The 20,176-nt window shown below is 37.4% G+C and overlaps 3 protein-coding genes across 8 annotated transcripts in view; 2 read left to right on the top strand and 1 right to left on the bottom strand.

Annotated features, from left to right (window-relative positions):
- Window positions 1-9,487, top strand: part of Fs (Follistatin) — a 70,074-nt gene extending 60,587 nt beyond the window's left edge. For all 4 annotated transcript variants that reach the window (XM_014243899.3, XM_070107941.1, XM_036362712.2 and 1 more), the window contains 2 exons: window positions 5,970-6,094; window positions 6,190-9,487. In XM_014243899.3, coding sequence (XP_014099374.2) covers window positions 5,970-6,094; window positions 6,190-6,321 — 257 coding nt within the window. In that variant the 3' untranslated portion in view covers window positions 6,322-9,487. The remainder of the gene's footprint in view (window positions 1-5,969; window positions 6,095-6,189) is intronic.
- A 2,701-nt stretch (window positions 9,488-12,188) lies between these two features.
- Window positions 12,189-19,735, bottom strand: LOC106624922 (angiogenic factor with G patch and FHA domains 1). Of its 3 annotated transcripts, XM_014244720.3 has the most exons (11): window positions 19,442-19,735; window positions 19,286-19,385; window positions 15,756-15,895; window positions 15,527-15,643; window positions 14,149-14,187; window positions 13,546-14,023; window positions 13,237-13,397; window positions 12,841-13,174; window positions 12,663-12,777; window positions 12,494-12,599; window positions 12,189-12,429 (listed from the first exon to the last, which is right to left on the bottom strand). In XM_014244720.3, exons 1-11 carry the CDS (start codon window positions 19,631-19,633, stop codon window positions 12,262-12,264), a joined length of 1,950 nt encoding a protein of 649 aa, XP_014100195.2. In that variant the 5' UTR covers window positions 19,634-19,735; the 3' UTR covers window positions 12,189-12,261. The 3 variants fall into 3 exon arrangements, with proteins under 3 accessions (XP_014100195.2, XP_036218604.2, XP_014100185.2); XM_036362711.2 differs by lacking the exon at window positions 14,149-14,187; XM_014244710.3 differs by lacking the exon at window positions 13,546-14,023 and having other exon boundaries at window positions 14,082-14,187; window positions 19,442-19,734.
- Window positions 17,585-19,277, top strand: Hex-C (Hexokinase C). Its single transcript, XM_014244728.3, has 2 exons — window positions 17,585-18,552; window positions 18,700-19,277. Exons 1-2 carry the CDS (start codon window positions 17,700-17,702, stop codon window positions 19,206-19,208), a joined length of 1,362 nt encoding a protein of 453 aa, XP_014100203.2. The 5' UTR covers window positions 17,585-17,699; the 3' UTR covers window positions 19,209-19,277.
- Window positions 19,736-20,176: the final 441 nt, after the last annotated feature.

Below are 20,176 nucleotides of genomic sequence, written 5' to 3'. Positions count from 1 at the left end.
TCAACAGTTGGTATGACTTTCCTTGAGAGGATCCACTAGAATTGGAGTTAGACCGAACTTTCAATAAAGTTTCATAATTGATCAATATCATTGTGCAATGGTATCCGAAAGTTGAAAGGTCGGTGTGTAATCGGTTTGCCGACCTCGCTACATATTTTTTGAACAATAAAATCGAATTTAACCAACACAATTTGTTTTTCTTTAAAACAAAACGAACCGTTAAGTATTATATATCAGTCTTGGCTTAGTCTGTAGGTGCATATCATGGGCCAAATTATCATGACAATCTTTATAGATTTAACTATCCGAAGGGCACTCGACTAGAATAAGTTTCCAAGAAGTGCAGCCGCTTAGATATTAGAGGCATTTAACTCATGCCTAAGGCTCTGATAAGCATGCGTATAGATCAACGGTATTGAGAAGATACGTATAAATGCGACTTTAACAACGTGCCTCAAAAGCAACAACGCACCTCAACCCGCAGAGGAGATTATAAATGCGATCGTCATTTACTCGTCTGCCAACTCGAAAGCCATTTATATGAAAATTACTTTGTTGGCTTATCAGCTTGGCTATCAGTAACGGATAAATGCAGCAAATGGAAATCCATCATAAATTACCCTAACTTACCTAACATTAAGCCAACAAAGTTTACTTCCTCAAAACGAACTGAAAGGCAAAAAAAATCGAAAAGAAAGCAAGGCGTCCAATTTGACCAAAGCAATTTTCATTTTAACTCGCTGAGGGCAAATTCGAAGCCCTTCACGGAATGCCCACATTCAGCAGAAAGCGCAAATATACTTATAAATGAGACGCGGTGCAACAACAACAGCAACAAGAAGCGCTGTCTAGGTGCAGCTGCAACAACACAAGCAACAATAAAAATTAATAAACCTCAAGCATTCAAATTGTTTTTCACGCGGACTCGCACTCATGAGCTTACGCCTGGCCGACGGACGGTCTGTTTATGTGCTCCTGTCCGTCCAAGCGGCCGTGCGTCCGTCTGAGGCTGTCTGGCAAGGTTGCGGAGCATGACAAACAAACATACTTATATACGTATATATGCGTCGCAATGAACGTGAGTATGCATATATGTATGTATTTATAGGTGGCTGTGTGCCTTCGTATTTATGGGCTTTTTGTGAAGGTAACCAAGTTGCGGCTGGCAGCGTCGCGCCGTGCGCTCATTTGCGAAATGTTGCACCTTAATGCGAACAACACATTTTCCCGTCAAAATAATGTCTGGCCCAAAGGTGATTGAGTTTTTTACATTGTCGGGCAACGTTACCAACGCCTGTATCTATGTATGTATATGTGCTGTGTGACTACGCGCGCGCATGTGTGCAATGGTTATTACCACATTGTTGCCGTTGTTGCAACGCGTAAACAACTGCAGCGACATGACCAGGCTGTGCAGGCGCTCCGAAACGGCTGCCACGAGACGACCGGTTGGCTGTATACACCGCAGACACATTCATTGCCGGTCGGTCGTTATGTCTGTCTGCCAGTACGACCATACGTCCGTACTGTACGTCGCGGTCACAGCCGCATAGTGTCAACCCAAGCCATAGTCGTCGTCGGAGTCGCAGCAATTCGCGCTTCGAGTCACAGTCGTAATCGCGGTAATCGCTGTTGCAGTCTCGTCTGCAACGCCCATTTTCAATGTTTTGCATTTCTTGGCTGCACGTCCACACGGCTACCGTGTTGCGCATGCGCACGCGCACACCACCTTCGCGCCGTTATCTCTCGGCCTTTGTAGCGTAAAAGGTTCGCTGCATGCATAATATATGACCGTTGCATTGCGATGATACAATCGCTCTCTCTTTACTCGCGGCGAATTCTTCACGGCACACCGCCATACATACACATATACATTTGTATGCACATGTGTTGTTGCACATCGCACACCCGCCACAGGACGCAAATGCGCCAGACAGTGAAAAACAACCGCATCGACGCTTTTACATTTGACGTCTGCTTTGTGTTGCATGTATTGGCCTGTGGCCAGTCAGCGAACTTTACCATTCGACAGGTAATTTTTTACACCAGCGTGTCTGGAGGAACGCATGCGCGTGAGTGCGCTCGCGCCATGTGGCCATTGTCGTTCGCAAAGTTGTTGTCGTCGTCGTCGTCGTCGTTGTAGTCAGCCGTCGCACATATTCACAGTCACACTCCTACGGTGCTGCGTGAAGTTTTAAAATGTGCCAGACGCATAAACAACAAACAAGGCACATGAAGGAGTTGCAAAAAGAAATATTTAAGTATTCACATGCATACCTACATATACGATATGTATTAGGGGTAACATTACAACAATGTTGCAAACAAGTCAAAGAACTGTTTAATTTTTGGTGTCCATTAATGACGATATTTTTCATTTCTTTCTCTTTTTAGGGAACTTTTAAGTTATTTTTTGTTTAATAACAACTTTCTTCAGTATTTTTGAATTTCTCTTCTTCTGAGTTTCCCTCCTCTTTTTTGGTGTGAATTTTTTTCATAATCGAAAACAGTCAGCCGTTTAACATTACTTGCCGTAGAGGTTTATTCGAACAAAAAATACAATAAAATTACATTTAATATCAGATCTTTCTTGGAGAAGCAGATAGTTAAGTTTCGAAACTGAAAATAAAAGTGGTCCCAAGTACACTGAGGTTTCATAGCAATTGTTTCCTTCAGACCTTTAAAAAATTTAAATACAAAAGGATTCCTTGACATTCACTGATCTTCACCCGAAGCTGTTTTATCCGTTGACGTGGAATAATGAAAAGCCTCATTTTTCGAATATTAAAAAAAAAAGTCTGGCCAAATTATAGCGCTTATAATAATAACTTTTATTTTATTTTTCTCCAGTAAATACGTTATAGATTAGAGTATGTCGGCAAAGTGTCAAGTGAACCCAGTATAGACCGAGGACTTATGGCTTCTCTCATGTTTAGAGTTTAACTTCTAAGTGTTACACAGTAAGATTAAAAAGGTTACAAAACTTTTTGGCTATAACGACAAGATACCTTATTTTAATAACCAACAGGTTCCAAAGAATACAGTTGTTGAAGAGAAATAGACTACTGCGAATTTCTCGAATCGCTGCGTTGCAATATATTCAAAATCCAACCGTTTCCTATTTAGACATCAGTGATTGAAGTAGCAAATTCTTACCATAACGAACCACGTCTCATTTAATGACAATGGTGCCATATTGACTTTTTTCACCAAGTTGTCTTTTGGATATAACGGTCCATTCGTATAAGCGTTGCTCGAAAGTTTATAGAAAACGATGAAGAAGTAAAGAGATTTCTTATCACATGCCACGGTTTCTAAAAGGTTGCAAAACGCGGCAGAAATATTGACAGAATCATCAGTATATCACAATTATTGGGCTTGAGATTTCTACTCTAAAATACTTGTATGCAATGTAAGACAAAACATATAGAAACAGAGATTAAGTCAGTTTCGTTTCGTTACCTTCTTGGGATTGTCTATGACAGCCAAATGCAGTTTGAGATTGCGTACCGTGCTTATAACGTGGCGTGTCACAGCCTTCTAACGTTATTGATGAAAAATAATTGGTTAGTTGTAATTGCTTACCTTGTTAATTAACAGTTCGTTTGATTAGTGAAATTGGTGAATCTCTCTTCCCTAAGTTTTCTAAATTTACAGTTGTCAGCTGAAATTTCCCATCTGAATGTAGTTGGATAGAGAATAACTGCCTTATTCGTATATAGTAGTATCTAATTCACATTAACTAATTACAACCATCTCTGACGTTTGTCTGAATTTAATGGAGAAATGTCAGCCATTGCCAATTTAGTAGCTCACAAAAAGCTGACATCGCGAATTTTGGCAATGTTTGCTTTAAATTTTAAGTTTTTCGTAGAACAACTTTTCGTGCTGTAAATCATACAAAAAAAAGCGTGAGTTAGTAGAAAACTTCGTTTTGACCATCAACCGCTGATAGTGATGAAAAAGTTTACTTCAAGACCATCGTGTTTGAAGCGAATCCTCACTTTCTTTCAAAAAAAAAGACCCTAATAAACGACAACATTTTTTTAAATTATTTTTTTTACTACCTGTTATTTTGTAGCATCAGCTGTAAATAAAACAGCTTTGAATTATTTAGTGGGATCAGAGAGTAGAGATTTGAACGGAGCAAAACCCTACCAACTTAAAAAAAATGTGGAAAACGGTTGGCCTCAAGGGCCATCCCTGCAACTTCCCTCTAATTTCATACGCTAACGTTCAAATTTCGCTTTTTTCACTGCTTTTGAGCTCTTCGAAATTTTTCGTTTTCGATATCTAGCAAATAAATCAACCGATTTTGACCCGGTTTGCGGCAAACGATGTGTTTTTTCAAGGTTTAGAACTGATTAGTTTTTGGTGTCGATCGGTCAAGTCGTTTGGAAGAAATTTCTCAAAATCTACTGGTCCGATTGGGTCCAAACTCACACGAAATTCAAGTGCAATGAAACCCTTTGGAATGCCGTTTAGTTTATTCAAATCGGTTGAGCCGTTTAAAAGTTATAAGAGGGTCACATACATCCACACATATATACAGACATACGGACATCATCGTAGAAATGTTCGGGGAAGCTTCCTCGACCCTCAAAACGTCGAGATCTGTTGAGAACTCGATTTTTGCAAAATGGGGTGAAACCAATATCATCCCGATTTTTAGAAAATTTTCAATTTTCTTAGCGGGAAGTTAAAAAGTAGTGGATATTTTGACGTGAGAACTTTCGATTGGGTAAGGGTCTTGTAATAAGTCAGTAAGATGAAAAAATCTGCAGGCTGTTTGGGACACAAAATCGTTGGTTTACCAGAAATTTCTTGAAAGAAAAAAATTGGTTATTGTAAGGTTATGTGAAAAAGGTGTATATGGAAAAAATGTAGATCTTTTTATACTCTCGCAACATGTTGCAACAGATGGTATAGTAGTTTTGTTCACCCAATGTTTGTATCTGCTGCAAGCTGTAACTTAAGTAAAAATTGATATATCTTTATGAAACCTGGTACACATATTTCTTGGTACCCCTGCCACACCCTCAAAAACAAATAAATTGCCATAACCAAGCTCCACAATACGATACAAGACTGTTATTTGGTATACAGGATCACATTAGGGAGGGGCATCTGCAGTTTAAATTTTTTTTTTAAGTGGCCGTGGTCCCTTCCCAGTGAAAACGAACATTTTTAGCAATTCTATCTAGAGTGTGGAAATTGGTTAAAACCAGGTGACAACTCCACCCACGCGCCATATAACGGTACTGTTAAAAACTACTAAAAGCGCGATAAATCAAGCACTAAACACGCCAGAGTCATTAAATTTTATCTTTAGGAGGGTATGAAATGATTTTATAGGAAACATTTTCAAAATCAGATAGTGGGCGTGGCCCGCCAACTTTTAGGTGGAAACCCATATCTTGGGATCTGCTTAACCGATTTCAACCAAATTTGGTGTGAGTGAGGTTACCCAAAAACCACGCCTACTTCCCATATAACAATCTTTTAAGTTCCAACTGGTTCTTTAATTTTATCGCATACAAATCAAACATCGATGAAGTTATCAGAATATAACTTTTGCACAAGTAGCGGTCTCAAGGTATTTCATCCCACGCCCAAAAATTGTGGAAATCGGTTTACTTTTCAATGACTCAGACACTTTATATGTGGACCCCAGTGCATAGGGCTGATTTGTTTATCGAACATATCGGTCAGTCTGTGATGTCTAGTACTGAAATTATGGGAGAATATTTTTTTACTGACGGCGTTCGCTTGTACCAAAACTGGTGAAATCGAGTCAATTCTTCCCTCAGTCCCCATATACTTAATATAAATATTTTCGAACTACCTTTTAATCGAGATAAATAGTTTTTAAACCTTAAAATGTCAAGACATCTTGACACTTAATGAGTGGCTTTTTGTTTAATGCTTTATATATCTACATTTTTTCTTTATTGTATTTGCTTTTGCAGACGATCGTCCCACTTGCAGTGAAATCAACTGCGGCCGCAAGCACACCTGTCTGGTGGATTTGCTCACGCTGGAGCCGCGCTGTGTCTCCTGCAGCTACAAATGCGCGCGCAAGCGTCGACCAACGGTGGGTGCAACATCAATTACACACATATCATATAACATATATTTTAACATTATTTTATTTATTAAAAATATTCAATAATTTATGAACTTTTGCAGTCGCTGCGCTTTGAGGAGGGCAAAATATGCGGCGTCAACAATCGCACATACAATTCGTGGTGTGAATTGCGGCGCGACTCCTGCAACACCGGCTTTCTCATTGACGTTAAAGCACCTGGCGAATGTCATTAAAGATGAATAACGGTAAAATTACGTTAAACAAAAACGAATAGGAAAAACAAAAACAAAAAGCGTAGAACGGCAGCAAAAATACGAAATATCCATTTATAGTTGTTAAGAAAAAGGCTTTTAGAAAAAATCTGTAGTACTAAATTTACCAACCCACATACATACTATCACACACACACACACATACATATATGTGTATGAAAATTAAACAACATTAGTTCGTCTTCCATGCAGCATATTCCCAGAAAGCTCAACTTACGGCACTTTTACATACATGCATACATACATACACTCACACATTAACAGTTGTATGTGTGTATGTATGGGTTCGCTTTGACCGCTCAGCTCCGTTTTGTGCCGTACACCCCGTCAATTTGTTCGTTTTCCACCTTAGTCCTTAGATGCTTCCAAAGATAAAGTATGTTTATGGTAAATGTCACACATACATACAAACATCGATATTGACAGTTTTTAACCTATTTATAATAGTGTGTAGTAGAAGAATGGCTTAGTTTATGACGTGCATACATAACTAACGATGCTGTAATTAAATAAGTTAGCCAATTTAGAGATTTACAACGACTTATAAATGCTTAACGCCCACAAAAACACACACACACATACATACATATACATATACACATATACATATGTATGAATAATTAAAATACATGCGTATATGAATATAAAAGTCTTTTATATATCTACTTAAACACCCTTGACCATAAATCTAAACATTACAACAGAAAAAACATATCTTAAGAGGCTTTTAAAATAAACTTACACACACACATAAATGCAAACATACATACATATAATGTAACGAAACACATACACATGAACACATAAAATTTCCATTAAACACACATACATATTTAATTAGCGTAAATGAATTAGTAGTGTAAACAAAATCTATAGAGTATAATTAAATAAATTAACTTATTAATTATTATAATTATAATTATGAATATTATTATTATTATTAATTGTCAGTGTTGAATTATTATTGATGCTAGTACTCATATATACATATACATTAGGGTGGGACAAAAAGGAATTTTTTATTTTTTTCCCTTAGATACTGTGAAACTATCGTCTGAAATGCCGAAAAATATTCTGGCAAGCTCTTAGTATTAATAAAGGTTGTTTTTTTAGGCATGTGGTTTTCAAAAAGAAATAAAACGCATATAATTTCATGTTAAGACCAAGATTTTAGCTTTATTATAAAGATAACGGTTCGCCAATATGTTTTAAAAATGTTTTCGTGACCGCCGTGACTGGCTTGAGTAAATTCCAGCCGAGAATACCTGGTTCGGTGAGGTTAGGTCGTGGGGTTGATCCAAACTCGATGAATCTCACTTGGAGAGAAATTCGTCCTTTGTGTTACCAAAAAACTCCTAAAAGGTTGATTATCAAATCCTCAACGATCGACGAAACGTTTTGCACTTACCAAAAACTCATTAAGGTGGTTAATATCGTTCCTAGCAACTTCGCTGGATTCGCCAAAGGTGTATCTTCCGAGGTATTTCAATCTCAGTCTGGCTCAGAAATAGAGAAGGAAGTAACAAGATGATTCCACCTCACCTTCTTCCATACAATTTTGGCAAACCTGTAAATCTATTGGACAGTGTCCAATCAGAACATCTATAAATGTGGCGATATTGACTTTGCTAAGATCCAGTAGTTCGGAGGACCTCTTACGGTTCACACCGGGCCAGAAGTTGCACAAGTTCTGGTTGTTGAACAGCGCTTGCTGAGCTCACTGGAGGTCTAATTGTCCAATGCCAGAATGCAAACAAACATCGGAGAACCGACTCAAATCCAATCGGATGACATTGAATAAAGTGTGCCCTCCCTAGCCAGCTCATCGACTTTGCAGATTCCAGCGATTCCACTGTGGTCAGGCACCCATACTAGTCTAATATGGAAGAGGCTTGAAGCTATTGTTAAGGACCAGCTTTTGACAATTTTTTGCAGAAATTGGGGCAGTTTGTCAGCAATAACACGGCGAATATTCTCTTGCCAAGCGTCAATCTTCTCAGGCTTATCTGCGTAGACAAACGTCTTCACATAACCCCTTAAAAAAGGCCAGCAGTGTTAAATCGCACATTTGTGGAGGTCCCGAAACAGACGCACGACGCGAGATAAAGCGCTCCCCAAAAGTTTCTTTCAATAAATTGTTTGTCCCGTTGGCTGTATGGCTTGTAGCGCCATCTTGTTGGAATCACAGTTCTATAGCATTCATAATGGTTCTATAGCATTCCCCATTGACTGTAACATTATGGCTGGCTTTCTTTTTGAAGAAATATGAATAAATGATTCCCTCCGCCCGTAGAATGCACCAAACAGTAACTTCTTTAGGATGTAACGGCGTCTCAACAGCGGCTTGTAGATTATCATCACTCCAAATACGACAATTTCCTTTACTACCGTACCCAATCAACCAAAAGTGAGCTTCATTGCTGAACAAAATTTTCTTCTGAAAATCGGGTTTGGTGGCCATCTCGTTTTGAGCCCTTTCATCGAATGTGCGATGCGCTTGATGGTCGTTCGGCTTCAAATCTCGCTCATTTGAATTTGCTCATTTTGTAAGCCCGCCAACCAAGACCCTTCCACAAAATCTTTCATAAAGTGGATGGGCAAAACTCCAATTGTTGTGCGCAATGGCGGATGGACTCATGAGGGTCTTCTTCGGTGCGCACACTGTACGGCGTCTTCGAGAATGCTGTTCATTATGAAATCCGAAAGAAGTATTGCCTTATTAAAAACGATATTTTTACGGTATCTAAGGAAAGAAACTTACTATACTATTGAGCCACCCTAATATTCATGCATATAAACACATATATATATACATAAATAGTTATATGAACAAGTATACATACACACACATACATATATGCACTCGATTGTATTAATTAACAATTAAATTTTAATTAACTGACTGATAGATTAACCGCAATAAATTAGTGTGAAATTTAATTGATTGTTGAAAGTTGTAATTTAAATTAGCGCAAGCAAGGAAATTATTATTACTTATACATATGTAACACTTAATTACATAAAAATAAAAAAAATATACAAACATACTTAACTAACCCAACTCTCTATGTGCGAATATTAAAGAAATTTAAATAAAGAAATTAACTAAAAAGTAGCGGAAACACAATTCTTATTTTTATTGTTCTTGTAGTTCTGGGTAAAAAAGCTCATTCAACATATTTAAATAACGGTGCCCATTGACAGTTACTGTTATGCCGTTTTCTTTAAAGAAGTATGACCAGACAGTATATCTTGATGAAACTGCAAAATTCCAGGCGAATAGGCAAATTTAAAGGGGTTTAACCGGCTTGTTATTTGAACTTTGTTCGGAACAGCTTTAAGTCATCATGAATTATCCGTTGTAATGACCGTCTGCTAAGTCCAAGTTGCGCCGATAAGTTACGAGTCGAAACTCTTGGATTTGCCTGAATTGACGATGCAACATCCGCGATTGTTTCTTGAACACGAACATACGGATCTCAATGGTACGGTCTTCTTGCGATACTTTCAGATTCGGCAAACATGTTTACCAACCTCATAAGGATCCACCTCCTCGGCGAAGTGCCGTCAAAATGCCGTCTGAATTCCCTTTTTACGGAAAGGACGGACTGCAAAGCATGGTACCGCTGCACTATCCAAACCCTCTTTTCAGAATCCCAAGCATTCATGTTTAAAAAACTTAAATAACAACCTGCCAAATAAAAAAAAGTTGGTCAATTACTCACACAGCAAAAAAGTTATTACGGTTTGCTTTTGTAGCACGATTCGTGAGCCACCCTGTATATATTCCTTATAGGCTCTCCCACGTTTCTTTCTGTGTGTTACAAACTTCGTGGCACTTAATTGAACCTGTTCAGGGTATAATTAACTAATAACTGGTAGTTCTCATAGTTCAGCTGAGAACAGTTGACGCACGAAAAGTGTAGTTTCTTTTAGGCGCAACAATAAAACTGAACGAATATTACTTCCCAAACTTCAGTTGAATGAGCACAGGGTGACGCAAGTTTGCCTCAAATTTTTCCTCTGTGCTTTGTTAGCATATTAATGAATAATGAAATCACATAAGGAGAGTATGAATACGGACCGAACCATATACAACAATTGGGTATTTCCCTTTAATGTAATGTGGACCGATAGAAATTATTACTCGTATGGAAAAGGAATCATATGCCCCGAGTTTAACTTACATATTGACCAACACAAACGGAGTTACTCGGTATTTGTGAATGAACAGATTGTTAGATAGAAGTTTGTATGGATACACATATGGATGCTTGGACAGACGAACACATGGCCGAATGCACGGAACGATGATTGATGAGTAGATGGATAGACACATGTATAGAAGAACAGATATAAAGATGAACAGACGGGCGAACAAATGAATGAATAGACGAGTGGAAGGATAAACGGTGGAATCGCTGAACAGAATGACGGATGAAAAAAGGACCTAAGGGCTGGTAACATAAGACATAATACAGATGATTGGCTCAATGGAGGGATAGCTGGCGGGGACACATGTATGGCTGAACAGATGAACCAATAGGCCGATGAACAGCTTGGGCGGATAGATGAGCTAATGAAAACAGGATGGATGAAAAATGGACGAACAGACAGACAGACAGACGGGGCGGACAGATAGAAGTATGCACAGTCACAGCTATGGACGAATGGACAGATGGAAGGATGGGCGGATGTAGAGATGGACAGATAAACGGATATAAGCATAGACATATCGGCGGATAGATGAACTGTGAATGAAGAGATGGACGAATGACCAGATGGAGAGATGAAAAGATGAACGGTTGGACTGAAGAACAGATAAACATTTCGGTAATAAAATACTATTTGTATAAACATAATTCGAGGGTAAACCAATAGATATTTTATCAATGAGGAAACCAAAATGACCTCATAAATAAGAAATTTTAAAACTTACTTTGGCTATAAACTGACTTATCCCTTGAGTTCATTGTGGGTTTTTATATTCAGTATCAGCTAAGGCACGTCGGCATTTATTTTTTTTATAATATGTTAACTCTTATTATTGAATCCAGCTTTGAATGAATGGTATTAAAAGGTAAGGCTTTCAAAAACTTTTCGACCAGCAATTGCATAATTTCCATACGCCCTAACTATCGAATAGTAAGATAAATACCAAAATTGTTTACTTAAGGTAAAGCTTCCGTAATTAGTCAAGTTACTTCCATAATCAGGAGGTTGGCTACAAAATGAACCAGCAGTTTAATCATACAAACTCTACAAGTCCATCAAATCTCCGCAAGCATGTTCAATTAGATTTATATTATTGTAAATTCTCCTAACTCGAGTGCTCTATTATTATATAACAGAGTATATTCAGTTTTCTGCAAAACCCAAAAGAAGTCGTAAACCCTATAAAGTATATACACATGTATATAAATGATCAGCATGACGAGCTGAATCGATTTAGCAACGTTTGGTTGTTTGTCTGTATATAGTCCTTCAGTTTTTCAAAAGTCGATCTGAAATTTCGCGTACGTCCTTTACTTTCCAAGCAGCCTGCATTTGTCAGAATCGATCTTCATAAAAGATCTTTTTTCCTTATTAAGTAACCTTAATTCCACTTGAAGGTTGCTTATACCAAACAATTTGGCTAGAAAGAAGTCGCAAAACGTTTTCCGTTAAATGATATAAGAAATGCGCCTGTGAAGGGTATTATAGCTTCGGTGCAGCCGTTGACGTTTTTCTTGTTATTTTTCAATTATTTCAGGAATAAAGAAAAGAAGAAAGCGAATAGTTTCATGAGCTCTTTTTATTATTGTACATGCTTATTGCATAAAAACAGCTTTTATAAGAATCGAAGTTCCTTTATTAGTAATATTTCCACATAGCCACAAATTTTATAAAGAACATAAAGCATTAAGAACTATTATCGCTGTCTTCGAAAATATCCGTTTGTTGATAGCGTGCCTGTGTCTTCTTCCAAGTCGCGATCTTGCGTTTATCAGCACTGGTAAGTGCAACGCTAACGGAAGAAGCTGCACCGCAACCCAAACCAGTCTTGCCTTCATTCGATGCGACATTGATCTATTAAAGAAGTGCGCATAATTAGTAAAAGTGAGTGAAGAAAAAAAGAGACAAACATGCATACCGGTTCCAAGAGCCCTGAGCCATCACTCGCTTTACCCAAAGCCTCACCCTTGTTCCAGCCGAGTTTGGAGAGCATCTTGAAGCCCTTATTGTCGGAAGATATTTCACTAGTAAATATATTTAGTTAAAATTTTCTTTTTAATTCTTATTAAAAATAAATTTGCACTCACGTATTAATAGATGCGGCTTGCGTTTTCTCGCCATCCGTTGAGCTGCCCACTTGTATGCGTCGGGTGGCGGCACGATCATTGTAGCTGCTGGCATTTTGCTTGCCCTCCACAAATTCTAGAAGCAGCAATAAATAAAAATAAACGTCTGCAAATATTTTTTTATGTACTCTTCACGCACTCTCTTTCTCCAAGCCATACTTCTTCTGCAGTTTTTTCAACTGTTCACGATGTGTAAGCACCGTTGTATTGCCTGCCGTAGCATTGCTTTCACGCGTCGTCTCAATCAATAAGCCCGGCTCACACAGACCGCAAGTGCTGTTGCCCTCGTGCACGTGACACAACAACTTCGTTTGACCGATTTGCAAGACGCTGCCGTGCACCAAATCACACTCAGTGCTCTCTTGCTTGGAAGCAGACATGCGAGTGCCATTCAACACCGTGCCGTTACGTGAGCCCAGGTCGGTACACTTGTAAATAGCCTGCTTATGATCGTAGTGAAACTTCATGTGTAGCTGTGGAAATATTAAAGGTGTAAAATATTTTATTTTTTACTTCAGAAATGCAGCTAACCCACCTTGGACACATTCACATCCGGTATTATGACGTCGTGGTTGCCTTCGCGACCCAAACTGCCGCCCTTATATGTGATTAAACTTAGACTACCAACCTTTAGCGCCTCCAAATTGCTTTCCTGCACAATGATGCGCAGCGAAGGCGGGTATTTTTTAGCTATGTCTAAAAGGTGTTGAGATTTTTTTTATATGAAAATAATGGAAATTTTCTTTATAAAGGCATTTAAGCTGGACTTAAACGCGAATTTCTTTTCATTTCTTATTTTTGCCAAAAAAAAAATTAAAAATAGCCGAAAAAAAATCGAACAAACCTTGAAAGCGCCCCCCGCCTGCAAAAGTAGCAACTTCCTTGCCCTCCTTCCCCTCAGCACCCCTTTCACCATCACCACTGCTACGACTATCCTCATCGCTCTCACTTCCGCTGCTGCTGCTGGACTCGGACAACTCACCGTCCTCAACGTCACACGAACGCCTACGCGCACGCTTCTTACTTTTCCTCTTGTTTTCCTGCACATCGCTCTCGTTATCAGTCGACGAAGAATCGCTCGACGCGCGCTTGTGTTTCCGTGAGCGCTTGCGCTTCTTCGATTTATGCTTTCGTTTCTTTGATTTGGCACGCTTCTCGCTCTTGGCAGCCTTTGTGCTCTTCGATTTCTTCTTTTTACGCCACATGCGCTCGTCTTCTTGCTCCTGGCGTCGCTCCTCTTTGATTTTACGCAGTCGCTCTTGATCGGTTATGACGCCGCCGAACTCGTCGAACGCCACCATCTCGTCCGCATCGAAATCATCCTGCAACAGTAGAAAAGAAATCCGCGTTTTCATCGACATTTCACGCTACCAAGCTTACCTAATGCATTGCTACGCATTCGGTTAATGTTAAGTTTTGAAAAACGTTTTAAAAGTGAATTATTTACATAATTCGTTAGCACATCTTTATCACTGGCGTTGTTGCACTGCAAAAGGGAAGACATACAAAAATTATTATCGCTTAAGGAAAACATTTGTTTTTGTTTTTGTATAAATATTCATTTTCGGAAAAAGTGAACTAGTTGGAAAAAACACTAATTAACTAAAACATTCGGTCTAATTAACTAGTCGGATAAAGACCAGCTCCCTATTAGAATCACTGTATAAAAATGAACTAGTCGCGAAAAAACTAGTTTACAACTTGAAATTTCTGACAAAAAAAACTAAATAATATTAAGTAGAAATACCAGTTAACCAGCCGAAAATACTGCCCAAAATGGGACTAGTCCGAAAGATACTAGTTCACAATAAATAATATTTTTTTCGGCTCGTAATTATGTTTGCTCTGGTATTAATGGCGAAGAAGAGGAGGAAAATATAATATATTAGGTTTATGACCGAAACCTCAGCATTAACATATTTCAGGACAAAAGCTATGTCAAGAATACCTGTTGATTGCATGAAGAAATACATTTGTTTCACTACAGGGAAGCTACAGCAATTTAGAAGGCTGCCACTTAGCATATTTGCAATTTTTGAATAAAAAAACTAAAAAACGTTAGCACCGAAAATATAATACCTTTCTTAAGTACATTTCATACAGCAACCTAGCAACAGAAAACGTTTTTTTAGTTCTTTCTAGCCAGATTATTTGATATAAACAATCTTCAAGTCGAATTAAGCTTACTTAATAAGGAAAAGGATTATGAAGTCCTTAATTTTGATTTTGATCTTTCAGTTTGTATAATAGGTTTATGATATTGTGGTCCGATCTCAAGAATTTCCTCGGAAATTATAGCGTAGCCTTGGACAATTATTCATGTCAAATTTCTAGATGATCTTGTCAAATAAAAAATTTCTATATAAAAACTTGATTTTGAACCTTCAGTTTGTATGGCAGCTATATGCTATATAGGGTCTCCAACGTTTCCTTTTGGTTGCTATAAAGATCATGGCCAACTTAATATACCCTGTTCAGAGTATGAGAATTCCAAAATCTAGAGCCATTAACCAATACTAATTACCTGATATTTATATTAAATAATTTTGCAGACGAAATAATGTGCGCCTAAAAGTCTGCAACATATATCCAACGTATAAGCATTTTAATTACTGCAATTATATCAAAAGTTCTTTAATTATCTACCGAATTGTTAACATCACAGCCGATTAGCACAAATTTCGCACCACGAGCCTAAACAAATTCTTTGGAATTTTAGTAATCCTGACTCTATTTCCTCCTTCCGAAGCTAACTGCATGCAATATAGTCCGTTTCAAGTTCAAAATATTCAATAAATGAAAGTAGCAAATAGTCAAGAGCTCACCTCTGCAGCTTTCTGAATTTGCTGAGCTTGAACTTGCGAATGAAATTCAAAAACATTTTTCTCTTGATTGTAGTTGTAATAGCAGCCGTTATTGCCATCGTAATAGAGACCATATTCCTAGTAGAAAAATATAAAAAAATATATTTATGAAATATATAATTGAAAATATATAGGTATATATATGTATATATATATATCATAAATAAAAAGTATTATTTATTAAACTTACCGCATTATAATAGTAGCCGGTCTTCTGATCATAGTATAGACCAGATGTGGGCTCGTAGACGAAGCCATTCAAATTTTGCGCCTGTTCGGCGGCACGACGAATATCATCCACAAAATTGTCCACAGTAGCAGCGGCGTCATCTAATGGAAAAGTAAATACAGAAATTGCATTCAAAGGAAAATATTAAAGCTGTAAATTATTAAAAAAACAAAAAAAAAAAAATAGAATTTGCCATGTCAAGAGTAAAGTCAAAAGCAACGCATGCAACTCCTCATATCTATACCTTGCGCTATCTTTATTGGCACCAATGTAAACTAGATATTTATAAAATTACATATAAATGCCCAAAGCGTGTCGTCAATGTATACAAAATATAAAAAAAATGATGCGAAGACACTTGACTCGTCTTAGTTACATGCAGCCTATAATATCTTGGGGATGAAATTTTAGTTCTACTGTTTTGCCACTGCATTTTATTTTTTGCAAACAAATGAAAAAAAAACAATACCGGAGATTACTGCGACATGTGAGGTATTTGCTTTGGCGTTCCTTATCACTTTTTTAGCTTAATAGTTTCTAGTTTTTGTGGAAACTAAATTCTTCGTTGTTTTATTTGCAATGTAGGATGCTTTCTAATATTAATATTCGTAATTTTTCTAATCAAATTTGCAGATAATTAATTGTATAGTGTGAGAGGGCAAGTACATACACACATACATACCTAAGCATGTCCGCATGTGCATAAAATACGTAAGGGTGTGTGTGTGCATGTAATTTTACACCAAAACTAAACATTTCTAATGCAGCGAGAAATTGCGCGCACAATTATTTACTTGTAGAAATTTAATATGAGATTGTACAATGGGTGATTTGTGCTCGAAAAGTGAAGAGTAGAACGAGGTTTTTGAAAACTAATTAACTGATATAGTTGGAAATACTAGCTAGAAGGAAATTTCTTGAACTCTAATTAACTCAAATTGTTATAATTACTAACTTAACGGTAATTAGTACCAAGAATAAATTGGAACTGTCAGTTGAAATTGCTTAGGAAGTATTTGCAGCAGTTGAAAAATATACGCAATTTTTAGGCACAGAATAAAAAACAGTGAAAATTTGCACACATCCTGTTTTCTCCAAAAAGCTGCTTATTTGTCGGAGCCGCCGATATAGGACGACTACAGCATTTAGCTGCCAAACAAACTGAACAATCAAAATAAGGTTCTTGTATAGTAAACATTTTTATTCGACAAGATATCTTCAAGAAATTGCACGTGGACTACTGCTCAACACAATGCCACTTTATCCGAGAAAAATTTTGAGATCCGACCACTATCAAGATCATGTTCTTGTATGGAAAATTTTTTTTTGAGAAGATATTTTTATAAAGTTTGGCATGGATTATTGTCCAAGGCAACGCTTCAATATTCGAATAAATTTTTCAGACAGGACCATTATATCATAAAACTATCATACAAACTGAACGGTCAAAATCTTCTTGTATGGACACTTCAATATTTTTGAAGGCTATTCTAGGTTAGGTGCATTGGCGTTAACAATTTTTCTTGTTTTTTGTATCATTTTAACGCTTTTAAGCCTTTTCTGCATTCAAAAATATTTACCCTTTAAAATCCAAAAATAAATTAATTGTTATGGGCTTCTTGACCACTGTGCGTTAGAAAACAGATTTTCGAATACTTGCATGTAATAAAAGTTGATTTCTTATCAAGTAGATTTGTGTAAAGTCTTAAAACAGTACTTTTTGTGCAAAAACTAACTATATACATACATACATATGCATTTAGTAGGCATATGCAAGCAGTTTGAGGCTTTTGAGCAAACATTCATAATATTTGCGACCGCCTACCTTGCAAGTTGGCTCACGCGCGCTCTTAAAGTACAAAATAAACGCTGCAAGAAAACTAAAATCAAAAACCAAGAACGAGAATGCAGGATCAACGCTTAAAGGATTTTCTCAAAGAGTTCATCATCAGTGACTCACAGCTACAAGAATTGTATAAGCGTTTTACCAGTGAAATACAGAAGGGGCTAACGCTGACCACACACCAGCAAGCGGACACAAAGTGTTATATGACATATGTGCAAGATTTGCCAACTGGTGATGAGAAAGGCAATTATTTAGCGCTCGATTTAGGTGGCACTAACTTCCGCGTTTTGCGCGTCTCACTGCAGGGGCATCATGAGGCGCAAATTGATTCAAAAGTGTATGTAGTCGACAAGGAACTGATGACTGGTCACGGCACAAAGCTTTTCGATCACATTGCTAACTGTTTGGCTGAGTTCGTGAATGAGCACGCATTGAATGATCAGCATTTGCCGCTGGGTTTTACATTCTCATTTCCATGCATACAATTGGGTTTGACCAAAGCGCTGTTAACGCGTTGGACAAAAGGTTTTCGGTGTGCTGGTGTGGAGCAAGAGGATGTGGGGCGTTTGTTAAAGGAAGCCATTGCACGACGCGGTGACTTGGAGATCGATGTTATGGCTCTACTAAACGATACCACTGGCACACTAATGTCCTGCGCGCATCGCAATCCGGAATGTCGCATTGGCGTTATTATCGGTACGGGTTGTAATGCCTGCTATGTGGAACGTGTGGAAAATGCCGATTTATTGGAACCTGAATATAAAGTTGATAAGCCGAATATATTGGTGAATACGGAATGGGGTGCTTTTGGCGAAAGCGGAAAACTAGAATTTGTGCGCACAGATTACGATCGTAAAATTGATAAGGCGTCGCTAAACGCAGGCAGTCAGCTGTTTGAAAAAATGATATCAGGTGAATGTGTGTGCCAACTAATTATGTGCTGAATATTATAGCAATATATAATAATTTAATATTACAGCACTCGTGCATATTTTTAATGCAGCTGAACGCAATTTTTTTAGTTATCAAACTAGTTTTAATTATTTTCAACATTTTCAGGCATGTATTTGGGCGAGTTAGTGCGTCTAGTGCTAGCCGATGCAATAACTCAGAATTTGATATTTGTGCGCAGTAGTGAAAAACAACGTTTGACAAATATTCTCAAAGACAACGCTGGCTGTGTGGAAACACGCTTTATTTCGCAAATTGAAAGCGACACTTTTCCGGCTTTCCAACAAACCCGCAATATACTTAAAGAGTTGTTTGGCTTGGAAAATGCCTTAGTAGAAGATTGTCAGAAGATAAGGTATATTTGTGAATGCATTTCGAAGCGTGCAGCCAATTTGGTGGCAGTGGGTATAAGTGGTTTAATAAATAAAATAGCTGAGCAACATGTCGTGGTAGGTGTAGATGGTTCCGTTTACCGACTTCATCCTCATTTCGACACTTATCTGCGAGAAGCAATACATAAATTGGTTAGTCCAAAAATAAAATTTGAACTTATGCTCTCGGAAGATGGTTCCGGACGTGGTGCAGCACTGGTGGCAGCAGTGGCCAGTAAAAATTAATCCACAATTTCAACGACAGAATGTTTGTCAAACTTTTTGATAATAAAAAAAAAATTATAATATTTTAAAGCGCTTACCATCAGCTGGCTTTTCATCTACGGGGGCGGGGGAATTAGACTCAATATTTGAGGATTTATCGGAGTTGTTATTTTCTTTTTCGTGTTTTAATTGCCTCAGCTGTCAAATAAATAAAATTGATCAACTTAAAATATTTGTTTACAATAAATACTTACGATTTCTTTATATTTGTCTTTGTATTTTTTTATTTTATTGTCTTTTTTTATGAGCAGTTCATGTAGCTCCGATATGTAGGCGCATAATTCATCGGACTCTAGCTTTTCTATTTCGCCCAACTTTTTAAGTTTAAATTTTGCACCACTGCATTTTGCTTGTTTTGTATTGCTGTCCGACTCACTATCACTCATTTTCCACTTATTTCTTGATTAATTTGATTAAAAAATTGTTAAAAAAAAGTTTCACAGACTGACGTTTGACTAATGAGCCATAAACGAGCAAATAGGAATGCAAAGAATGCTGCCATACTGCTTCAATATACAACTATCAAAAATTTATCGTACAACAGCTGATCTATATACACTCAAAAAAATGTTAAATGTTGTTGCCAATTATTAAGAATCTGTATATGTGTGATGCAAATTCAACTTTTTATCTTCACTCACTTCTAGTTTAATTGCTTGTAAATTTTGATTTCCAATATTGAGTGATGTCATAATTTTTATTAACACGGTATCTCGCAAGTTCTTATCGTAAGTTCGTAAGTAAGTCTATAGTACTTCATATTATTTTTACGAGAGCGCATGGTTCTGTTTTTATATCAGACAGCTCAAAATTGATAGTAGATTTTCATAATATCTACCGCAGTCTCTTAGGTTTTTGAAAATGGTGAATGTGAATAATGTTTTGACTTGACCGTGTACACAAACATATCACAAAAAAAAAAATATATA

The sequence above is a fragment of the Bactrocera oleae genome, chromosome 4, assembly GCF_042242935.1.
Source record: "Bactrocera oleae isolate idBacOlea1 chromosome 4, idBacOlea1, whole genome shotgun sequence".
NCBI classification, from domain to species: domain Eukaryota; kingdom Metazoa; phylum Arthropoda; class Insecta; order Diptera; family Tephritidae; genus Bactrocera; species Bactrocera oleae.
The sequence above is the reverse complement of the archived record's forward strand: the minus strand, read 5'-3'. Positions and strand labels throughout refer to the sequence as shown.